Source organism: Mobula birostris, chromosome 21 (assembly GCF_030028105.1).
Source record: "Mobula birostris isolate sMobBir1 chromosome 21, sMobBir1.hap1, whole genome shotgun sequence".
Taxonomy (NCBI): Eukaryota; Metazoa; Chordata; class Chondrichthyes; order Myliobatiformes; family Myliobatidae; genus Mobula; species Mobula birostris.
Window position 1 is genome coordinate 41315273 of NC_092390.1, and position 19540 is coordinate 41334812.

Genomic DNA, 19540 nt, shown 5'->3' on the forward strand with positions numbered 1-19540 from the left:
ATAACTAAAACATAAACTCCAGTTTCTGTAGCAAACTGAATGGATCATTACGATTTGTCTCCTTTCTTTAGTTTGTATTTACCAGCCAGATTTTTTTTACAGAGAAACATTTACTTTGATGTTCTTCATAAAATGGTTATGACAAGCACCTATTACTATTAGAATCTATTATTCCTTTTGATTTACAAAGTTAACTATTGAAGAATGATGCTTCCATCGCACAGGCCGAGAGCAAGGGTTAACTAGCCTGAATATGGTTTAGAATGCTCTGGTAACGTTAGCAGTTAATGTTTGGAATGTAAAGGTATTACATGTGTGTGTGTAGATGTGTGCATGCAAGCTGTGGTTCATGTTATTAACCCAACAGCAATTATAGTGCCTACACAATGTTGATCCAAGTTTTGCATTCATGATTTTAAAAATTAGTGGCAGTATTTAAAGTACTAATTTTTTCCTTCAATAACAATAACCAATAAAATTTATATCTGTAAGTCAGTAACATATAGCTTACTATTTAGGTAAGGATTTAACACATACTATTTGTAGAACTAGTTTCATTTCACTTAAACTATCATCTAAAATTAGACCAATGCCTCCTTCGAGTGATTTTCCAATCACTCAAATTAGTGTCCGAAGGCCTACGCTTTATATAACCACATTCAAATCCATTTTAACTTTACTAAATGAATTGAATTGAATTGACTTTATTACTAACATCATTCAGTTTGTGATTGTGGTCACTCGGGCCCTTTTTATACACCTGTCTTTGTACATGTTCTGAATAGTGGGAAGTTCACATCTACAGATGTGCTGGGCTGTCCGCACCACTCTCTGCAGAGTCCCGTGATTGAGGAAAGTACAGTTCCCGTACCAGGCAGTGATGCATGCAGTCAGGATGCTCTCAATTGTGCCCCTATAGAATGTTCTTAGGATTTGGGGGCCCACACCAAACTTCTTCAAATGTCTGAGGTGAAAGAGGCAACGTTGTGCCTTTTCCACCAAACAGCCAGTATGCACAGACCATGTGAGATCCCTCTGAGACGTTTATGCCGAGGAACTTACAGCTGTTCACCGTCTGAACCCCAGATCCATTGATGTCAATAGGGGCTAGCCTGTCTCCATTCCTCCTGTACAGGCAGCCCTCTTTATCCGTGGGGGATCGGTTCCGGGACCCCCCGCGGATACCAAAAAACGCAGATGCTCGTCCATTATATGGCATAGTACAAGTTTACCTTCACTAATCCGGCACTATTGGGACCTGAGGAGTACCGGATTAGTGAAAATGCCGAATTACAGAAGGATCACATGAAGCATAATCAGAGCTGGATTATCGAAGGAACCGGATTAGAGGAAGTCGGATTAGTGAAGGTCAACCTGTATTTGCATAACCACACACATCCTCCCGTATACTTTAAATCATCTCTAGATTACTTATAATACGTAATACAACATAAATGCTATGTAAAATGGTTGTTATACTGTATTGTTTAGGGAATAATGACAAGAAAAAACACTCAAACAATGAGTGCTGGAGAGAGAACTTCTGGGTTTTCCCGATCTGCAGTTGGTTGAATCCGCGCACACGGAACCCACGGATAAGGAGGGCCAACTGTAGTTCACAACCAGCTCCTTTGGTTTTGTGAAATTTTGTAGGAGGAGCTTTGGTCTTTCTTTGCCATTTTCACTTTTTCCTATTTTGCTAAAATATGTAATAAAGGTGATCAATTTGGAAGCCAACTGTAGCACTTGAATGTGGCAAATGGCAAGTACATCCTCTGTTGTATTGGTAGAAGCTGCCATATCCAGCATCTCCATATTCTAATGGTATCTGCCATACTTTAACAATCAGGAATTCCTGACAGCTGCCTGAATCAAACAGCTTGTTCATTAAAATATGCTGTGTACATACATCTATTGATGCTTCTGGACACATCTTTAGTGATGTTCCTGGAATCATCGGGTGTTTTGGGTCTTTCAACATCATACAACCTCCTCCAGGTGACCCAGCCAGGGCTGATCAGACCCCAGCTTGTGTCCAGATGGCTAGCTACTTATGACTCCATGGCTCCCCTCTTTTGAGCCACAGCCATCTTGAGGCCCTCTCTGCCACATCGGTGGTACTGTGGATGGCTCTCCTCTTCCTCTCTCCCTTGATGCCCAAATTGCTGAAGGCTCTAACTAAAGAACGGGCTACGAATCCCCTACAACCAACCTCCACTGGGAGACACCTCGCTCTCCATCCAGCCTGCTGACAGTTGCTGACCAGTCCTGTGTACTTGGAGAGCTTCCTTTCAAAGGCCTCTTCCAAGCTATCTTCCCATGGGACTGTCAGCTCCAGCAGCACCACTTGCTTAGTAGACTCAGACACTAGGACAATGTCTGGTTGCAGGGTGGTGGCTGCGATATGGTTGGGGAACTTCAGCTGCCCTTCGAGGTCTAATGATTATCCTTTAGGGCCAGTTAGTGAACTTGCTACTTGGTTTCCTGATTCTGGAGATGAGGAGAAACTGTTTTTCCCAGAGAGTGGTGAATCTGTGGAATTCTCTTCCCAGGGAAGCAGTTGTGGCTTCCTCACGAAATATATTTAAGAAACAGATAGGTTTTTACATAGTAAGGGAATTAAGGGTTATGGGGAAAAGACAGGTAGATGGAGCGGAGTTTAAGGACAGATCAGCCATGATCTTATTGAATGGTAGGGCAGACTCGATAGGCCGGATGACCTACTCCTGCTCCTATTTCTTATGTTCTTAGTTACCGCAAACAAGATATCATACAAGGGAAGTACAATTCTTTAAGCATTTCCGCAACTCTATTAGGAACATATTTGATTAGACGTTGTAGTGTGCTGCTACACCTTTACATCAATTTGTTATCTTGCTAAGGAGCCACATGGCATATTGCTTTACTTGTTAGGGAACCAGTTGCTTTGTTCTGCCATGTGCTGCAACATAAACTGGGGTTCAATAACAGAACAATGCATTTTCTGCAATAGTGAAGACCTCAACTCTTGTACACTGGCATCATTCCAAACTCCATTGGAGATTGACTTTAATAATTTGCATGGTTAATTCAAACTTCAAAATCTTCCTAATGAGGTTTGGCAAGTAATTGTACAGTACTGTGCAAAAGGCGTAGGCACATATATATAGCTAAGGTGCCTGTGAGTTATGTTTAGTACTGTATTTGTCAACATGGAGCAGAGAGAGAGTTTGTAAATCTGGTGGGAGCAAAGGATGTTTGGAATGGCAAGGGTAGAGTGCCACAGGAGGATGTGGGACAGGTGGCAGAGAAGGAGTGCCAGGGGCGGGGGGAGGGTTGACACAGGTGCAGACACACCCAGCCCTGAGAAAACACCGGGCAAGGTCATTTGATTCCAAACAGTTGGTTTATTGATCATTACAGAATGTCTCTCTAGTGTTTCCCGCTCCCTCCCTTCTCTCTTCCTCTTTTCCCAAATCATGATTCCCCTCTCTCTGCCCCCTTCCCACTCAGTCCACAATAGAGATCCAGATCAGAAACAGGTTTATCATCACTCACATGTATCACGAAATTTGTTTTTTTTTGAGGCAGCAGTACAATACAATACATAAAATTACTACAGTACTGTGCAAAAATCTTATACACCCTAGTTATGTGCCTAAGACTTCTGCACAGTACTGTAAATAGGTCTAGTATCATCCAGAGTTGTGGACTTCCACAGGTACAGTTCACAACATATTGTAATCATGTAGTCCTGTGAGCTCCAGGTTATGAACTAGAAATATTCTACAAAAGGAAACACTTCTGTTGTTTGAACATTCAACAGCATGACCACTAGCAAGAAAGATAGTGTCCGTGATGCCAGTTGACTAAGGTCAGATTCCTTTCAACAAATGTTCTTGTCCAGTTTTCCCTCGGTTTTCACCACCCAGGTTATAACCCTTGCCAGATCCATGCCTGGCTAGCTAGTGATCTTCCTGCTCATCACCACCCACACACCCCATCATCTCTGAATTCCAAGTGATAGGCCAATGCTTATATCCATTTTCCATGTTACAAACTCACCAAATCATAGCCTCATAGCTCTAACCGAACCCTGCCTCCACCACCCAAGTTCTGAGTGCCTATTTGAACTTGACCAATGCCACCTTTTCAGTACTATACAACAACTTCCTGTCCATGCCCCCCATTCTTTTAGTTTACTCAGTCTAACCTTTAATGCAGTGTGCATCAGAATACCTATTTTAGTCATTCACAATGCTTATGCAGCAGAGGCCCATGCACAAGATGTTTGTTGCCCCATACAGCATCATGTGGGAAATTCATTTCTCTCACCACCCACCCCCCCACAATGCTATCCATATAACGTGAAGAACTTGTTTTCACAGCTTCCCCATAGGTCAGGAAGTGAAAAGCAGTGGTCTTGAAAAGTAAATAGTAGACTTTATCCAACTTGAAATAACTCCCAATGTTTCTTTCCATTTGTTTTTTTCCTATGGAAATAATTCATGTATTTCATAAAGCAGTGAAAATATACAATCCAATTTTTATGCAGCGATATATTAGAGGTACAAGAGTATATAATAGTATTGGCATTGTGAACAAACATTAGTCCACAAACAGTTAAAATACCAATAGAATTTCACTCAGTAGAATGCGTGACAGCCACTCACTTCATGAACTGGTTTATTTTACTTAAAATTAGAAGCTATTTCCTGCATATTTTTCTTGAAGACTCTACTCACCAATCAACTCCCATTCTATTCATTGGCTAGTTGCCAGTCTTACTCACTCAAAAACAAAGAAAATTAACATTGTGAAACCCCTTAATTTTGATAGCCTAGCAATCATTAAACGTTCTCAAAAAAAGCACATGTTAAAAATAAGGTACAATGATCAGTTACTCACAATTTCTCTAGAGAACGCAAGCCAAAGAAAGAGCCATTCTTTAACAGCGAGATCTTGTTATTACTCAGGATCCTGCATAAGGTTAAAGAAAAATGTAGTTAACATATCTTTTCAGAATGATAAATGAGCCAGCGCAATAAATTTTGTTTTATTTTGTGTCAAGACAAAAGGTTTAAGTTGAACTTTCATTGAAATACAACAGATTTAGAGACCTAAAATCAATCTAATTCTCCTTCAATGTCCTAGTGGACCTAATAGCAAGTAAAAGCTCACATGGTTACATATTAGAAACACTAGAATGAACTCTGTAATAATAAGAGTTTGTTGCTTGACCAGATTTGGGGTGGGGGGGGGGGAAGACCCTGGCTTAGATTTTCTAGAGAAATGCTGACATCAGGCAAGCATCAGGTTTCTCAGAATGTCTGTACATGCCTGCAAGAATAGAGTACCAAATTTCCAAACAGATGATTTACTATGTTTTTTTACAGCCATACACTCTTAATGTATTCCTCAGGGAATCAATGGAAAAGTGCCAACACCCAACAGTTGCCAGTTGAGCCTGTACTAGGTTGCATTGGTTTTAAAAAATATCTCCATTCACTTCAATGGAGAGGAACAGCTGCGAGGGATGAAGGTATGAGATTATTTCCACCTAATGAATTAATGGAGATACATATTCCACCCTATCACCTCTGAATACCAACATCCTTTCAAGAGTTCTTGACAATATTATGATTATTTAATTTTAGTAATTTTAGATTATTTTAATAGAGTGATTATTTAAAATAATTATTAAATAACTCCACATGCCAGAGACTGATTTGACAGCTGCCTAAAGTAGGATGTATAGCTTAGTTGGCTGAACTATGCACCTTGAAACATTCTGTTATGATCTGCAGGCTAAGTTTTGAGTGGCATCTAGCCCAAATGACCTAGCTACTCATGCAAAGCTTGGCCTGTGAGGAACAGGACAGCTTCAGCAAGGAATTTCACACAAGGAAACCTGTATAATGTAATTATGAGATTGATAGGTAAGCGAATAGTGAGCATGAGCATTATGCTGTCCCGAAGAATTTTCAGGGCAATGTTTTTATAGAAATAATTGTATTTTGAAAGAAGCATCAAAACAAAGCAACTGGTGATTATACTATTTGTGTCATCATCATCATTATAGGTCGTGTTGTATGGTGTAGACGATCATGGTCTTTCCGTGACCATGATTGTTCTTGGCAAATTTTTCTACATAAGTGGTTTGCCATTGCCTACTTCTGGGCATTGTCTTTACATGACGGGTGACCCCAGCCATTATCAATACCCATCAGAGATTGCCAGCCGGCATCAGTGGTCACATAACCAGGACTTACGATATGCAGCATCCATCAATCCATTACTTTCTTCCGTTGCTTCACATGACCCTGATCGGGTGGAGGGGAGGGGTTAAGCAGGTGCTACACTTTGCCCAATAGTGACACATTTCTCCACCCTGCCACCCATTCTTGACAGTGTCTTAGCTTAAGTGGTTGCAAAGCTTTATGCATGCATTTCCTCCACCATTGTTGCAGCATGATTGTGCTGTATGCTATGAGTTACAACTTTCCAAAGCTGCTTCTATAGCACTCTCAAAACCCATAACCTCTAATATCCAGAATCATAGCTGTGTTTACTGTATGAAAATAACATCACATCCAGCATTGAAAATTAGAAATATAGCAATGTTTCTTCAGCAACACTGGATCACATTCCTGGAACTGACAAGCAGACAGCTCAGTGTGAATACTGAAACTGTACAGGCTGCAGCAACAGGAAGTAACTGTTCATTACTTTCTCAAAAACTATTAGATGAAATAAATGAATTGTCTTGTCAATTACACTCACACACCATGAATGAAAACAATTTACATCGAAAGCAGATTGAAATGTATTCAACAGTTAACAAGATCTATATTGTTTCCCATTAGACACAGTCAGAATTTTCTGTCACCCTTCTGATCGCAGCATTGTGTAGAGTCCGTATTAGCCTTGTTAGTCACCTACAAAACCAGAGTGGAAATAAGCTATTTGATATTGCAAAGGACTGCTTACGAATAAAAATACTTCACCATTACAAACTTTTTATCATAGTTGTTCGTTACACTCCATTAATGTTGTTCAGTTGTCGCTGAGTTTGACTCTTTGTGACCTCTTGGACTCCTGCACACAAAGCCTTCTTGTTGGAAACTGCCTCTCTAACATCCCCCAAGGTCATGCACATTGTCTGAGTAGTACTATCTATCCATCCATCGTAGCCTTTGTCGTCCGCTCCTTCTTTCACTTTTTGTTTTACCTAACATGAGAGTCTTCTCATGATGTGGCCAAAATATTAATACCAGCAAGAAAGAAACTTTCCGATATCCCAAAGGACTGATTATGAAGAAAAATAAAACTTCACTATTACAAACTATTCATCATTATTGTTCATTACTCTCCATTAATATCAACAAAACTGTGGTCAGAATAAGATTCTTTCATTCAATGCAAGATATTCATCAAACTTATTAGATTGGTGAAGAGATTCCAACATTAGGTTTTGCACAGTAATAGGGGATTCCATAATGCTTCTGATCACTTCAAATACTATCAAAGACTTTCTTACCCACCAGTATTTATCGATAGCATTAATAAAACTGTTAAGATGACCAGTGTGATCAATCAAGATATAATCCTACCTGTATTCATTCTTTTTATTTCAGACCATCTACACTCTAATTAATCAGAAGCAGAATTAGAATCAGGTTTAATATCACCTTCATAATATACAAATGTAGATATGATAAATAAATATAGAGAAAAGAAGAGAATTATATTAAGTATAAATATGTCTATTAAATAGTTAAGTTAAAATGAGTAGTCCAAAACAAAATAGAAATAAACAAGTGGTGAGATAGTTTTCATGGATACAATGTCTATTTAAAAATCAGATAGCAGATGGGAATAAGCTGTTCCTGAATCGGTGAGTATGTGCCTTCAGGTTTCTGTACCTCCTTCCTGAGGATAACAATGAGAAGAGGGTGGGGGTCCCTAATGATTTATTAAAGCTAAAGAGTGTCCTATTCTTATAGATGTGTTCTCAATTACAAAATAAGTACTTATACAAATGAGTATGTCAGTGACATAGAGAAGCAGTAAAATTAAAAAAAAAATTAATTATGCCATTTACTGGGTAATGGATGCAGAGTTGATTCAGCTAGTTTGAAGATTGGATTGAAAAGAGGATGGGAGATCACTAACGACAAAGAGTTAATACTTTGCGTGTACTTCTTTGAGGAACAGAAATTCAATTGAGTAAGCGGCAAAGCTAACTAGAGAAGTTATTTATAGAGTTAAAGCTAATAATGTTGCCAAAAAGAACAGTGAACTTGAGGTTCTTGAGGTCTTAAAACATCAACAAAGGATGACAAAGCAATCAACAAATTAAAAAATACACTAAAGAATAAAGTAACAATTCTAAAACAAGTTAAACAGATTGTAAGAACATATAAAGTTACACAAAAGGAAATATATATTGGAAATATATGCAGATCACTTTACAGATAGATTGAGGATTGGTCATTGGAAAAGCAAAGTAGCACTAAATAAACAACAACACACATAAAAGTTGCTGATGAACACAGCAGGCCAGACAGCATCTCTAGGAAGAGATATAGTCAACGTTTCGGGCCAAGACCTTTCGTCAGGACTAACTGAAAGAAGAGCTAGTAAGAATAAACAGAATGTTTCGTTTGGGTATAACGTGGATGGTAGAATATTCATAGTAAGGCTAGAATTGAGATTTTGGTTCAAAGTTATTGAACAGAAACAGAACTACTGAAAAGCCTCTGCCCCTTTAAATGTGATACATTCAAAGCAGATGGTAATTTTTTAATATCTGGTGAGAACTCTAAATATGCTGAGTCTTAGTTTGTGAAGATAATTCACCAATGTATTCAACTCAAATAAAAATAGCAATCCATCTAAACAGTACTTGGCCATGATAAGACAATAGCAGAAGGTTACACAAACACAATGACCTTCTCTGAAATTGTTGCCTGGTTCTAAAAGGTCAGCACTGCACTCAAGGTTGAAATCACACTGTAGACCTGAAGCAAGCTGTGCAAAACTTTCCATTAGTAAACATCTAAAAAAAAGTATTGTTAAGAGAGAGAGCAGGATGGAAGAAAAACTGCTCAATGCATGTATGTATTTATGTTAGCTTTGGCCCTTGGAAAGGTCAACACTGCTGACTGAAAGAAGCATTTTGTTCTTGTGACAATCTGGAAACAATATTAAAGAGCAGAACTCAAATGCAAAGAAATAATTACCGGGCTACCTTAAAGTAGGAATCCCTATTGTTTATCCAGCTGTAATATCAGCCATTAACTGAGAAGGAGAATTTAAATATAATTTCATTATCAATATTTACTAAATTTTGTTGATCTGAATAGAACATCTGAGATTCTTAGTTATCTGAAGCTATATTTCAGCCCTTACATTCATTCAAAACCCTCTCACCAATTATCAATGTTCCTTTAAAGATAGATAGATAGACAGACAGATACTTTTGATCCAAAGGGAAATTAAAGGTGCACAGTTATGCAAATATTAGAAGAGAAGTAAGAAAGAATAAAAAATAAGTTCCTTCAACCAGTCTAACAGGAGGAGGGTCATCACTTCCCCAGCTATAGGTTACCTCATTATAGGGCCTAATGGCCGAGGGTAAGAATGACTTCATATAGCGCTCTTTGGAACAGCGCAATTGTCTTAGTCTATTACTAAATGTGCTCCTCTGTTCAGCCAAGGTGGTACACAGAGGATGAGAAATATTGTTCAGGATTGCCAGGATTTTCTGTAGGGTCCTTTGTTCTACCACAGCCTCCAGTGTCCAGTTTGACTCCTATGACAGAGCCAGCCTTTCTAATCATTTTATTGAGCATGTTGGCATCACCCTTGTTGATTACATTGCCCCAGCACACTACCACATAAAAGATTGTACTGGCAACAACAGGCTAGTAGAACATGTCAAGGAGAGGCCTGCATACTCCAAAGGTCCTCAGTCTCCTCAGGAAGTAGAGGTGACTCTGGCCCTTCTTGTACACAGTCATGTGTTAGTGCTCCAGTCTAGTCTGTCAGCCAAGTGCACCCTCAGTAACTTGTAGCTCCTCACCATCAATTGTAATAGGGAGAAGCGGAGGCTTAGTCTTCCTAAGGCCCATCACCATCTCCTTTTGTCTAACTGATGTTGAGCTGCAGATGATTCAGCTTGCACCATTTGTCAAGGTCCTCCACCAGGACCCTGTATTTATCCACAAACAAGAGAAAATCTGCAGATGCTGGAAACCCAAGCAACACACACAAAATGCTGGAGGAACTCAGCAGGCCAGGAAGCATCTACACAAAAGAGTACAGTCAGCATTTCAGGCCAAAACCCTTCAGCAGGACTCTTCAGTCTTGCAGAATGGTTTTGGCCCAAAATGTCGACTGTAGTTTTTTCCATTGATGCTGTCTGACCAGCTGAGTTCCTTCAGCATTTGGTATGTGTTGCCCCTGTATTCATCCTCCCATCCTTCCTTTATACACCCAACTATTGCTGAGTCATCAGAGAATTTCTGTGTTGTATCTACAGTCTCGGTGTTGTATCTACAGTCTGAGGTGTACAGGGTAAACAGGAAGGGAGCCAATGCAGTCCCTTGTGAGGCCCCAGTTGCTGCTTATAGCCATGTCTGACACACAGCTCTAAAACCACACAAACTGTGTCTGCCTGTCGGGTAGTCCATCATCCAGGATACAACAGAAGTGCCAATCCCCCAGCAATGAGGGCTGTTTGGTATTGAAGGCACTTGAGAAATCAAAAAAAACATGATCCCCATAGTGCTGCCCTGCTTATCCAAACTGGAGTAGGCTCTGTTCGGCAGGTAGGTGACAGCATCTTCCACTCCAATGTGTTCCTGGTAGGCAAACTGCAAGGAATCAAGTGCTGAGCTGACTGGGGGTCAGAGGTGAGGCAGAACTAGCCTCTCTAGGGTTTTAATGCTGTGGGAGGTCAGGGCCACTGGAAGGAAGTCATTCAAGACTTTTGGTTGGCCCTTCTGCGGTACTGGGAACACACATGATGTTTTTCATAGAGTTGGGACCCTTTCCAGGTTGAGACTCAGATTGAAAATACACTGGATAATTCCACACAGCTGCTCAGCACATTCCTTCAGGACTGTGGGGTTCACACCATCAGTCCCAATGCTTTGCCTTGTCTGTTTCCCCAGAGCCCTTCTCACCTGCTCAGTAGTGAAGGTGAGTCTATGATGACTGGGGAGTTGGTGGAAGATGGGGGCTGGGGGAAGTGAAGATTGGGACAATAATTGGTACGTGAAGGTATGGATGGTAGGTGCAGGGCAAGGAGGGGATATAGTCTGTGGTAGCCTGTGTTGTTCAATCCACATGTTGAACTGGGGGGTGGGGGTTGGTGGGAGAAGGGGAGGCGTTGGTGCTGAGGTAGCATTGGGTGCATTGGCACCTAGACTGGTGTGATGAGGGAGAACGTGAGGGCAATTATTAAACCTATTGAAGAATTGGTTTAACCCATTAGCTCATTCATGGCTGCATTCTGAGGCTCTACAGCTGAGCTGATCAAAGCCAGTGAAGTCCTTCATGCCTCTTCACACTTCCGGTGTGCAACTCTGCCCAAGCTCGTTCTCTGGCTCTCTTCCATATTCCTCTTTAGCCAGCCTGATATTCTCCTTTAGCTCCCTCTGCACGTTCTAATTCCTCTCTGTCGCCTGATCTTCAGGCTCTCTAAAGAGATAATTTTACATTCAGCTTTCCATACAAAACTAAATTAAAAGTACTTTAGTCTGAGAAGTACTAGATTAAATTCTAATAGAAATAATACAATGTGGTTTAATTAATGATCTGTTGTTTCACTGTATAAAGAATTACCATACTATACACATTTAACCCTATGTAATATAATGCTGCCTTCACTTCTACACAAATGTTGAAACTAATTTCCTTTCTGTTATCATTCTGTTTTGCTGAAATCTGAAGTAAGGACAGAAGTGCTCAGCAAGCCCGATAACGATAGAGAGTGCAACAGTGAACATTTCAGGTTGATGACTTTCATCAAATCAACAGGAAATACATTTGCTGGAAAGAAAAAAAAAGTAGTATTGCCACTTTGCCAATTTAAACTTTAAACAAATGAAACAGATACATAAACAAAGCCTTTACTGTGGGATACTTTATTGTTTAATTATGAAATTCCTTGCATTTCCCATTTTAAAAATAACATATCATTAATTTGAGTGAAAACTATATTTTTCAGATTTGTAAACGAGCTGTGAGATACAGAGCATTGGGACTATGCCAAAATGGACTTCTGCTCATAGCAAAGATAATTTCCAAGTGATTTTATTGATCTCAGGTAACTTGTCTTCTGTGACTGCCTGAGTTTCTTCAAGCTGTTCTGGTTTCCTCCCACAGTCCAAAGACGTACTGACTGGTAGGTTAATTGGTCATTGTAAATTGTTCCGTGATTAGGCTGGGGTTAAATCAGGGGCTGCTGGGTGATGTGAATCGAAGGGCCGGGAGGGTCGATACAGCACTGTATCTTAATAAAAAAATAAATAAATACGTTGTTTTGTGGAAGCAGTACGTTGCAATATATAATAATAAAAAGAAAAATTATAAATTACAAAAAGAAATATATATAAAAAGTTAAATTAAGTAAGTAGTGCAAAAATGAGAGCAAAAGAAAAATGGTAGTGAGGTAGTACACGAGTTCATTGTCCATTTAGAAATTTGATGACGGAGGTAAAGAAGCCATTCCTAAAATGTTGAGTGTATCTTCAGGCTCCTGTAGCTCCTCCATAATGGTAGCACTGAGAAGAGGGCATGTCATGTGTGATGAGATTTCTTAATAACAGATGCCATCTCTTAGAGGCATCGCCTGAAAACATCCTCAATGCTGGAGAGGCTAATGCCTATGATGAAGCTGGCTGAGTTTGCAACTATCTTCAGCTATTTACAATCCTGTGCAGTGACCTCTCCATACCTGATGGTGATGCAAACAGATAGAATGTTATCCATGGTACATCTGTAGAAATTTATGAGATTCTTTGGTGATGTACCAAGATTCCTGAAATTCCTAATAATATATTGCCACTGTCATACTTTCTTTGTGGTTGCATCAATATGTTGGGTCCTGGACAGATCTTCAGAGATGCTGACACTCAGTAACTTGAAACTGCTCACTATTTCCATAGTTGATCCCTCGAAGAGGACTGGTGTGTGTTTCCTCAAATTCACCTTCCTGAAGTCCACAATCAATTCCTTGGTCTTACTAACGTTGAGTGCAAGGTTGCTGTTGCGTCACCACTCAAGCAGCTGATCTATCTCACTCCTATACACCTCCTCGTCAACGTCTGAAATTATGCCAATAATAGTTGTGGCATCGGCAAATTTACAGGAGATATTTGAGCTATGCTAAGCCACGCAGTTGTGTTTGTGCAGAGAGTAGATCAGTGGGCTAAGCACACATCCTTGAGTTGTAGCCATGCTGATTGTCAGCAAGGAGGTGTTATTTCTGATCCGTACTGCCTGTGGTATCCTGATGAGGAAGTCAAGGATCCAGTTTCAGAGGGAGCTACAGAGACCCAGATTTTGGAGCTTGTTGATAAGTAGTGAAAGTGTGATTGTGTTGAACATTGAGCTGTAATCAATACACTGCAACCTGACATTGCTATTGCCATTGTCCAGGTGGGCCAAGGCTGTGTGGAGAGCTAGTGAGATTGCATCCGCTATAGATCTATTGTGGTGAAAGGCAAATTGCAGTGGGTTCAGGTCCTTGCTTAGGCAGGAGTTCATCCTAGCCATGGCCAACCTCTCAAAGCACTTCAACACAGTATGGGCACTGGTGTGATTGTCACCCTTTTGAAGCAGATGTGAACCTCCAACTGCAGCAGCAAGAGATTGAAGATGTCCTCGAACACTCCTGCCAGTGGTTGGCACAGGTTTTCAGCCCTACTAGGTATACCATCAGGGTCTGACACCTTGTGAGGGTTGAATCTAATGAAAGATGCTCTGACTTCTAACTCTGAAACAGAGATCAGAGTCACCAGGTACTCCAGGGATTCACTCAGGTATAGTTTTATTCTCCCTTTCAAAACTAGGGAAGTAAAGTATCTCAGGCATTCATAGAACATAGAACATAGAATAGTACAGGACAGTACAGGCCCTTGGGCCCACAATATTGTACCAGCCCTCAAACCCTGCCTCCCATATAAGCTCCCAACTTAAATTCCTCCATATACCTGTCCAGTAGTCTCTTAAACTTCACTACTGTATCTGCCTCCACCACTGACTCAGGCAGTGCATTCCACGCACCAACCACTCTCTGAGTAAAAAACCTTCCTCTAATATCTCCCTTGAACTTCCCACCCCTTACCTTAAAGCCAAATCCTCTTGTACTGAGCAGTGGTGCCCTGGGGAAGAGGCACTGGCTATCCACTCTGTCTATTCCTCTTATTATCTTGTACACCTCTATCATGTCTCCTCTCATCCTCCTCATCTCCAAAGAGTAAAGCCCTAGCTCCCTTAATCTCTGATCATAATGCGTATTCTGGTAAATCTCCTCTGTACCCTATCCAATGCTTCCACATCCTTCCTATAGTGGGGCGACCAGAACTGGACACAGTACTCTGTGGCCTAACCAGAGTTTTACAGAGCTGCATCATTACATCGCGACTCTTAAACTCTATCTCTTGACTTATGAAAGCTAACACCCCATAAGCTTTCTTAACTACCCTATCCACCTGTGAGGCAACTTTCAGCGATCTGTGGACATGTACCCCCAGATCCCTCTGCTCCTCCACACTACCAAGTATCCTGCCATTTACTTTGTACTCTGCCTTGGAGTTTGTCCTTCCAAAGTGTACCACCTCACACTTCTCTGTGTTGAACTCCATCTGCCACTTCTCAGCCCACTTCTGCATCCTATCAATGTCTCTCTGCAATTCGTGATGTTTGGTTTCACCTTGTTGTAATTAATGGCCTGCAAACCCTGCCAGAGCTAGCATACATCTGCATCTCTCCCAACTTCAATAAGAATTGTTTTTTTCTGTAACATAAAATTGATTTTGAATGTTCACTTTGTCTTTTATTTAGGTGTTACTGTTAAGCAGGTGCCATGTTGGTTAGGATTTCAGATGGCGATTCTTATTTAATTTGGAAGCATGATCATTTCTAGATGGTTTGATTAGATGAACTGGTCTTCCATAACACATCAGAAATTAATAGCTACAATTTCCTCAACCCTTTCACTTTCTCTTCTTCTCCTCCTACTTCACTGTTATTGTACTTATAGCTAGTGGTGATGATGAAGGTTTATAACCCTGTGAATGATAATGAAGCTTGATACCCACTCAGTTGAAAAGTATAGCATTCCCCCATAGCAGTCAAACAGAAAAATCATTGTTTGAGTGCATGTTCTCCAGACACTAAGAGTGTGTATAGTATACACATGTTGTCTATGTGTGCATAGGCTTTACACTGTGTCAAAGCCCATGTGTCTAACCTTTTTTTATCTATTCGCTGCCTATATGTCACAGATATATAAAGTAGCACAGTGTACTGTAAAAAGATGATAGTATCAGAATTGCTATCAGGCATCGTATAGCTAGATATCAAGCAACAGCCTACATGGTTAGCTTTTCACAGTTACATGCCTGCAAGACGGTGAAGGATTGAAATCTCTTCAAGCTGGGGTTTGTCTTTATGCAGATATTCAGCACCCACCATCTGACATACATGTCATCAATGGCATCCTAAACCGTGGGGGGAAGCTGAAAGAATTGCAAATCTTAGTGCCGAAGCCAACTGCTTCACCCTCTTGGAACAGAATACATTCATAATTTTCGATGATGAACATACTAAGTAGAAAACTGCAGTATGTTTTAGATATTTTCATCTCCAGCTGGGAAGAAACCCAAATCATAAAAGTTTGTGGACACCATAATTTTTTACATCTATTGGCAAAATAGCTCTTGCATGGCTGCTATTATAATTATAGTCATGGCACTTATATAGCTATAGAATATAATTCCTCTGGACTGACATTCTCAGCTCAACCACACTGAACATCACTGTATAATTTTAATCCAGAAGCGTTCATGTTATTTTCAAGTAATTGATAATCATTTCTAAAATTACACTTGCACCAGATTATGATACTGAAATTAATCCAGACATTTTTGGCATGTTTAAACCACAACATTATGTGAATTTGATGATGCTCGCATGGGGACTGCATCTAATAGACAATTCTACATTACTGTGGTTTAGAAAAGAAAACAATTCCAACCAGCAAGCTGCAGAATTTAAAGCTGTTTTGTATAGGTATTCAATTCATAGTCCAGCTATGCAATTCTACTTGCACCTTATAAAAAGACTTCAGGATAAACATTATACATTCTTCCAGTTTCAATCATCAGAGGGACATTCCATCAGCAATTACACATCTGGGTAATAAAATACTGGTAGGTGCTTACAAGGCCATATTTAATTGTATACTTCTGATATCACAAACCACAAGGGAGAAATCATGTGGCATCTCAATGTCAAAAGAACATCAGCACTGAGTTACTGCCTAATATCCTATTTACAGTTGGAAAGGGAAAACAGATAAAAACATAATTTGGCTTCTGCTTTGCACAGCAGGTCCTGTGCTCTACAAAACAGTCTCAACTACTTAGAAATCCCTCAAGTTTCATAAAGCTCAACATGACACATGTGCCGTCTGGTGCAAATCATCCACATCACCCACAACTGCAACTTCAATAGTATTTTTCTAACACTTATTCTCGTATTCTGCTATTACCATGGCTATTGGAAGTTTGCAATGAAAATTCAATGGCTGCAGTTTGATTTAATAGTTGTTAGTCCCCATGTAACATAAGGTTTGATACAACTATGTACAATTTTCTCTACTCACTTAATATTGAAATTGGATGTGCCAACTTTAAACCTATGGTTGATTTTAGTGGGCTGGGCTTTTTGGCCACCTTGATAATAGATTTCCACATATAACAATGGAGCTTCTTCTGGAATGTAGACACACAGAGTTAAACACTCCCTATCCAGAACTTTGTCAGTGATTCTCTTTGCTTCACAATTTATACAGCTTTCCCATGTAGTTATGTGAAAACAATGGCTTGATTAATATTAAGGACATTTACAAATATTTTTATTGTAAATTAACCAGAAAATTATGTGAAAAAAATAGTCAAACTGTAATTGTTGAAATTTAAAATTAAAAAAAAAACAAATAATGCTAAAAAAAACTCAGCAGGTCAGACGTCATTGTGGAGAGATAAACAGAATTAAAAAAATGCTTCAGGTTGATGGCCTTTTGTCAGAACAGTCAAAGCCTCGGTTACTACGCTCTGTCCGCCAGAGAAAGCAGGATCTCCCAGTGGCCACACATTTTAATTCCACATCCCATTCCCATTCTGACATGTCTATCCACGACCTCCTCTACTGCAAAGATGAAGCCACACTCAGGTTGGAGGAACAACACCTTATATTCCGTCTGGGTAGCCTCCAACCTGATGGCACAAACATCGACTTCTCTAACTTCCGCTAAGGCCCCCCTCCCCAACTGTTACTTATTTTTATACACACATTCTTTCTTTCACTCTCCTTTTTCTCCCTCTGTCCCTCTGAATATACCCCTTGCCCATCCTCTGGCCCCCCCCCCCGCCTTGTCTTTCTTCCCGGACCTCCTGTCCCATGATCCTCTCGTATCCCTTTTGCCTATCACCTGTCCAGCTCTTGGCTCTATCCCTCCCCCTCCTGTCTTTTCCTATCATTTTGGATCTCCCCCTCCCCCTCCAACTTTCAAATCCATTACTCACTCTTCCTTCAGTTAGTCCTGACGAAGGGTCTCGGCCTGAAACGTCGACTGCACCTCTTCCTACAGATGCTGCCTGGCCTGCTGTGTTCACCAGCAACTTTGATGTGTGTTGCTTGAATTTCCAGCATCTGCAGAATTCCTGTTGTTCGGTTACTACTTAGCCACTCCCCAAACTTTAAAGGAATTATTTAACATGTGCAGATTGCAATGGCTTGAAAAAGATAATGAAATTTAATAACTACTTATATTTTTTGCCTATGTTCAGCTTTTTACTTAAGAGATTACAAAATGCTAGTTACAAATTTTGTTTTCCATTTCCTTATTTTGATGTCTTTGAGAATTCTTCAAAGTGACTGGTTATTCAGCAATTATGGTAAACTTGCTGTAAGATCCCCTGGGGCTGACACCTGACAACAACCCATTTAAGAAAAAGGAAAATCTGTAATAAGTGATTGCTGCATTTTTGTGGTCAATGCTCCTCAGAGCGGCAACCATTGCTACAGCTTTGTAAAATCCAGGCCAACATTTGCATTTGAAAATTGCTTCAATATACATTAAATACAGGTGGAAATAAATAATTTCATATTGTACATTTGCAGAATACCCAGTCTAACTTAAAGAAGTTCCTCTCAGCATTTAAAAAATGGTGGTCATTTTAGTGGAGCTTTATGGTCTGAATGCTACTGGTACCATGTAACCCAGTACTACCTATCGCTTGGTCGGGTGGCCGGCAACTAAACCAGCTCCCCCACCAGGCTTGCCTGGTGAGGAGAGTGGCTAGACACCCTGCAGGACAAAAAACAAGACCTGTCAAAGGGCGGATGAACCCCCTCGTAGGGTCAACGGCCATCTAGCAAACACGTGCCGTGAAGCGCGGGAAGGGCATCCCTTGCATCAAAGCTTAGTCTGGCCAATCACTGCAACAGAACTTCCCCCAGCCGTCTTGGACCCCACCATGCCGCTGGGTCTGGGAAGGGATGTCAAGAGGGTGGGTCTGGACCTGTGCAACCCCCTACTCACCTAAAATCCACTCACGCACACACTGTTCCTTTCTGAGGAGTGGGGTGTCATCCCACTAACTGACTGAAAGGAACCATCATCATCCTATGGGATGGATAGCCAGAGAGATGAAGTATGACAAACCTCACAATATAAGGAAATTTGTTCCTCAAAGCCACTTCTCCATCTCCCCTTCATTTTAATAATATCTTTACTAAGTATTTTAAATCTGATAGCTCTTGGTGCTTTGATCGAAGTATAATATCAGCTTAACCTGGCAGCGCAACTGAAAAATTCAAATTCAGTAACTTCTCAGGAAAATACATTAAAAAAGAACTTTCACCAGAATGAGAGATATTTTATGTGAATGTGACAGGTACTTTCTTGCAGATTTGCACAGCTCAACCTAATTGCTGAGTAGAGTGGCACTTAGCTCAAGGAAAATGGAGAAGTTTAGTGATTGGAGGCTATTGTCGTTACACTTTAAGGTCAGTTTCTCTATTGACCTGCCAGTACAGACTCAATAAGATTGCATCAATTTGAACATTTTTACTTCTTAGAACAGAATATAGAAAACAAGGCTCTTGTCTTTTGGACACAGAAAGCAGATAGCTGGTAAAGTGGTTCATAATGGGTTTCCCCTACCAGTCAAGCACTAACAAGAGAGTTAGTGGGTTTCACATCTTTATTTAAGAACAAAGGAATGTGATTTGTTTTGATCACAGGAGAATTATAAAA

At 40.3% G+C, this 19540-nt stretch overlaps 1 protein-coding gene across 2 annotated transcripts in view; it reads right to left on the reverse strand.

The window, feature by feature from the left end:
- LOC140185754 (adhesion G protein-coupled receptor A1) overlaps positions 1–19540 on the reverse strand; it is a 550512-nt gene that overhangs the window by 481644 nt on the left and 49328 nt on the right. For both annotated transcript variants that reach the window (XM_072239373.1, XM_072239372.1), the window contains exon 2: positions 4888–4959. In XM_072239373.1, the coding sequence (XP_072095474.1) occupies positions 4888–4959 (72 nt within the window). The remainder of the gene's footprint in view (positions 1–4887; positions 4960–19540) is intronic.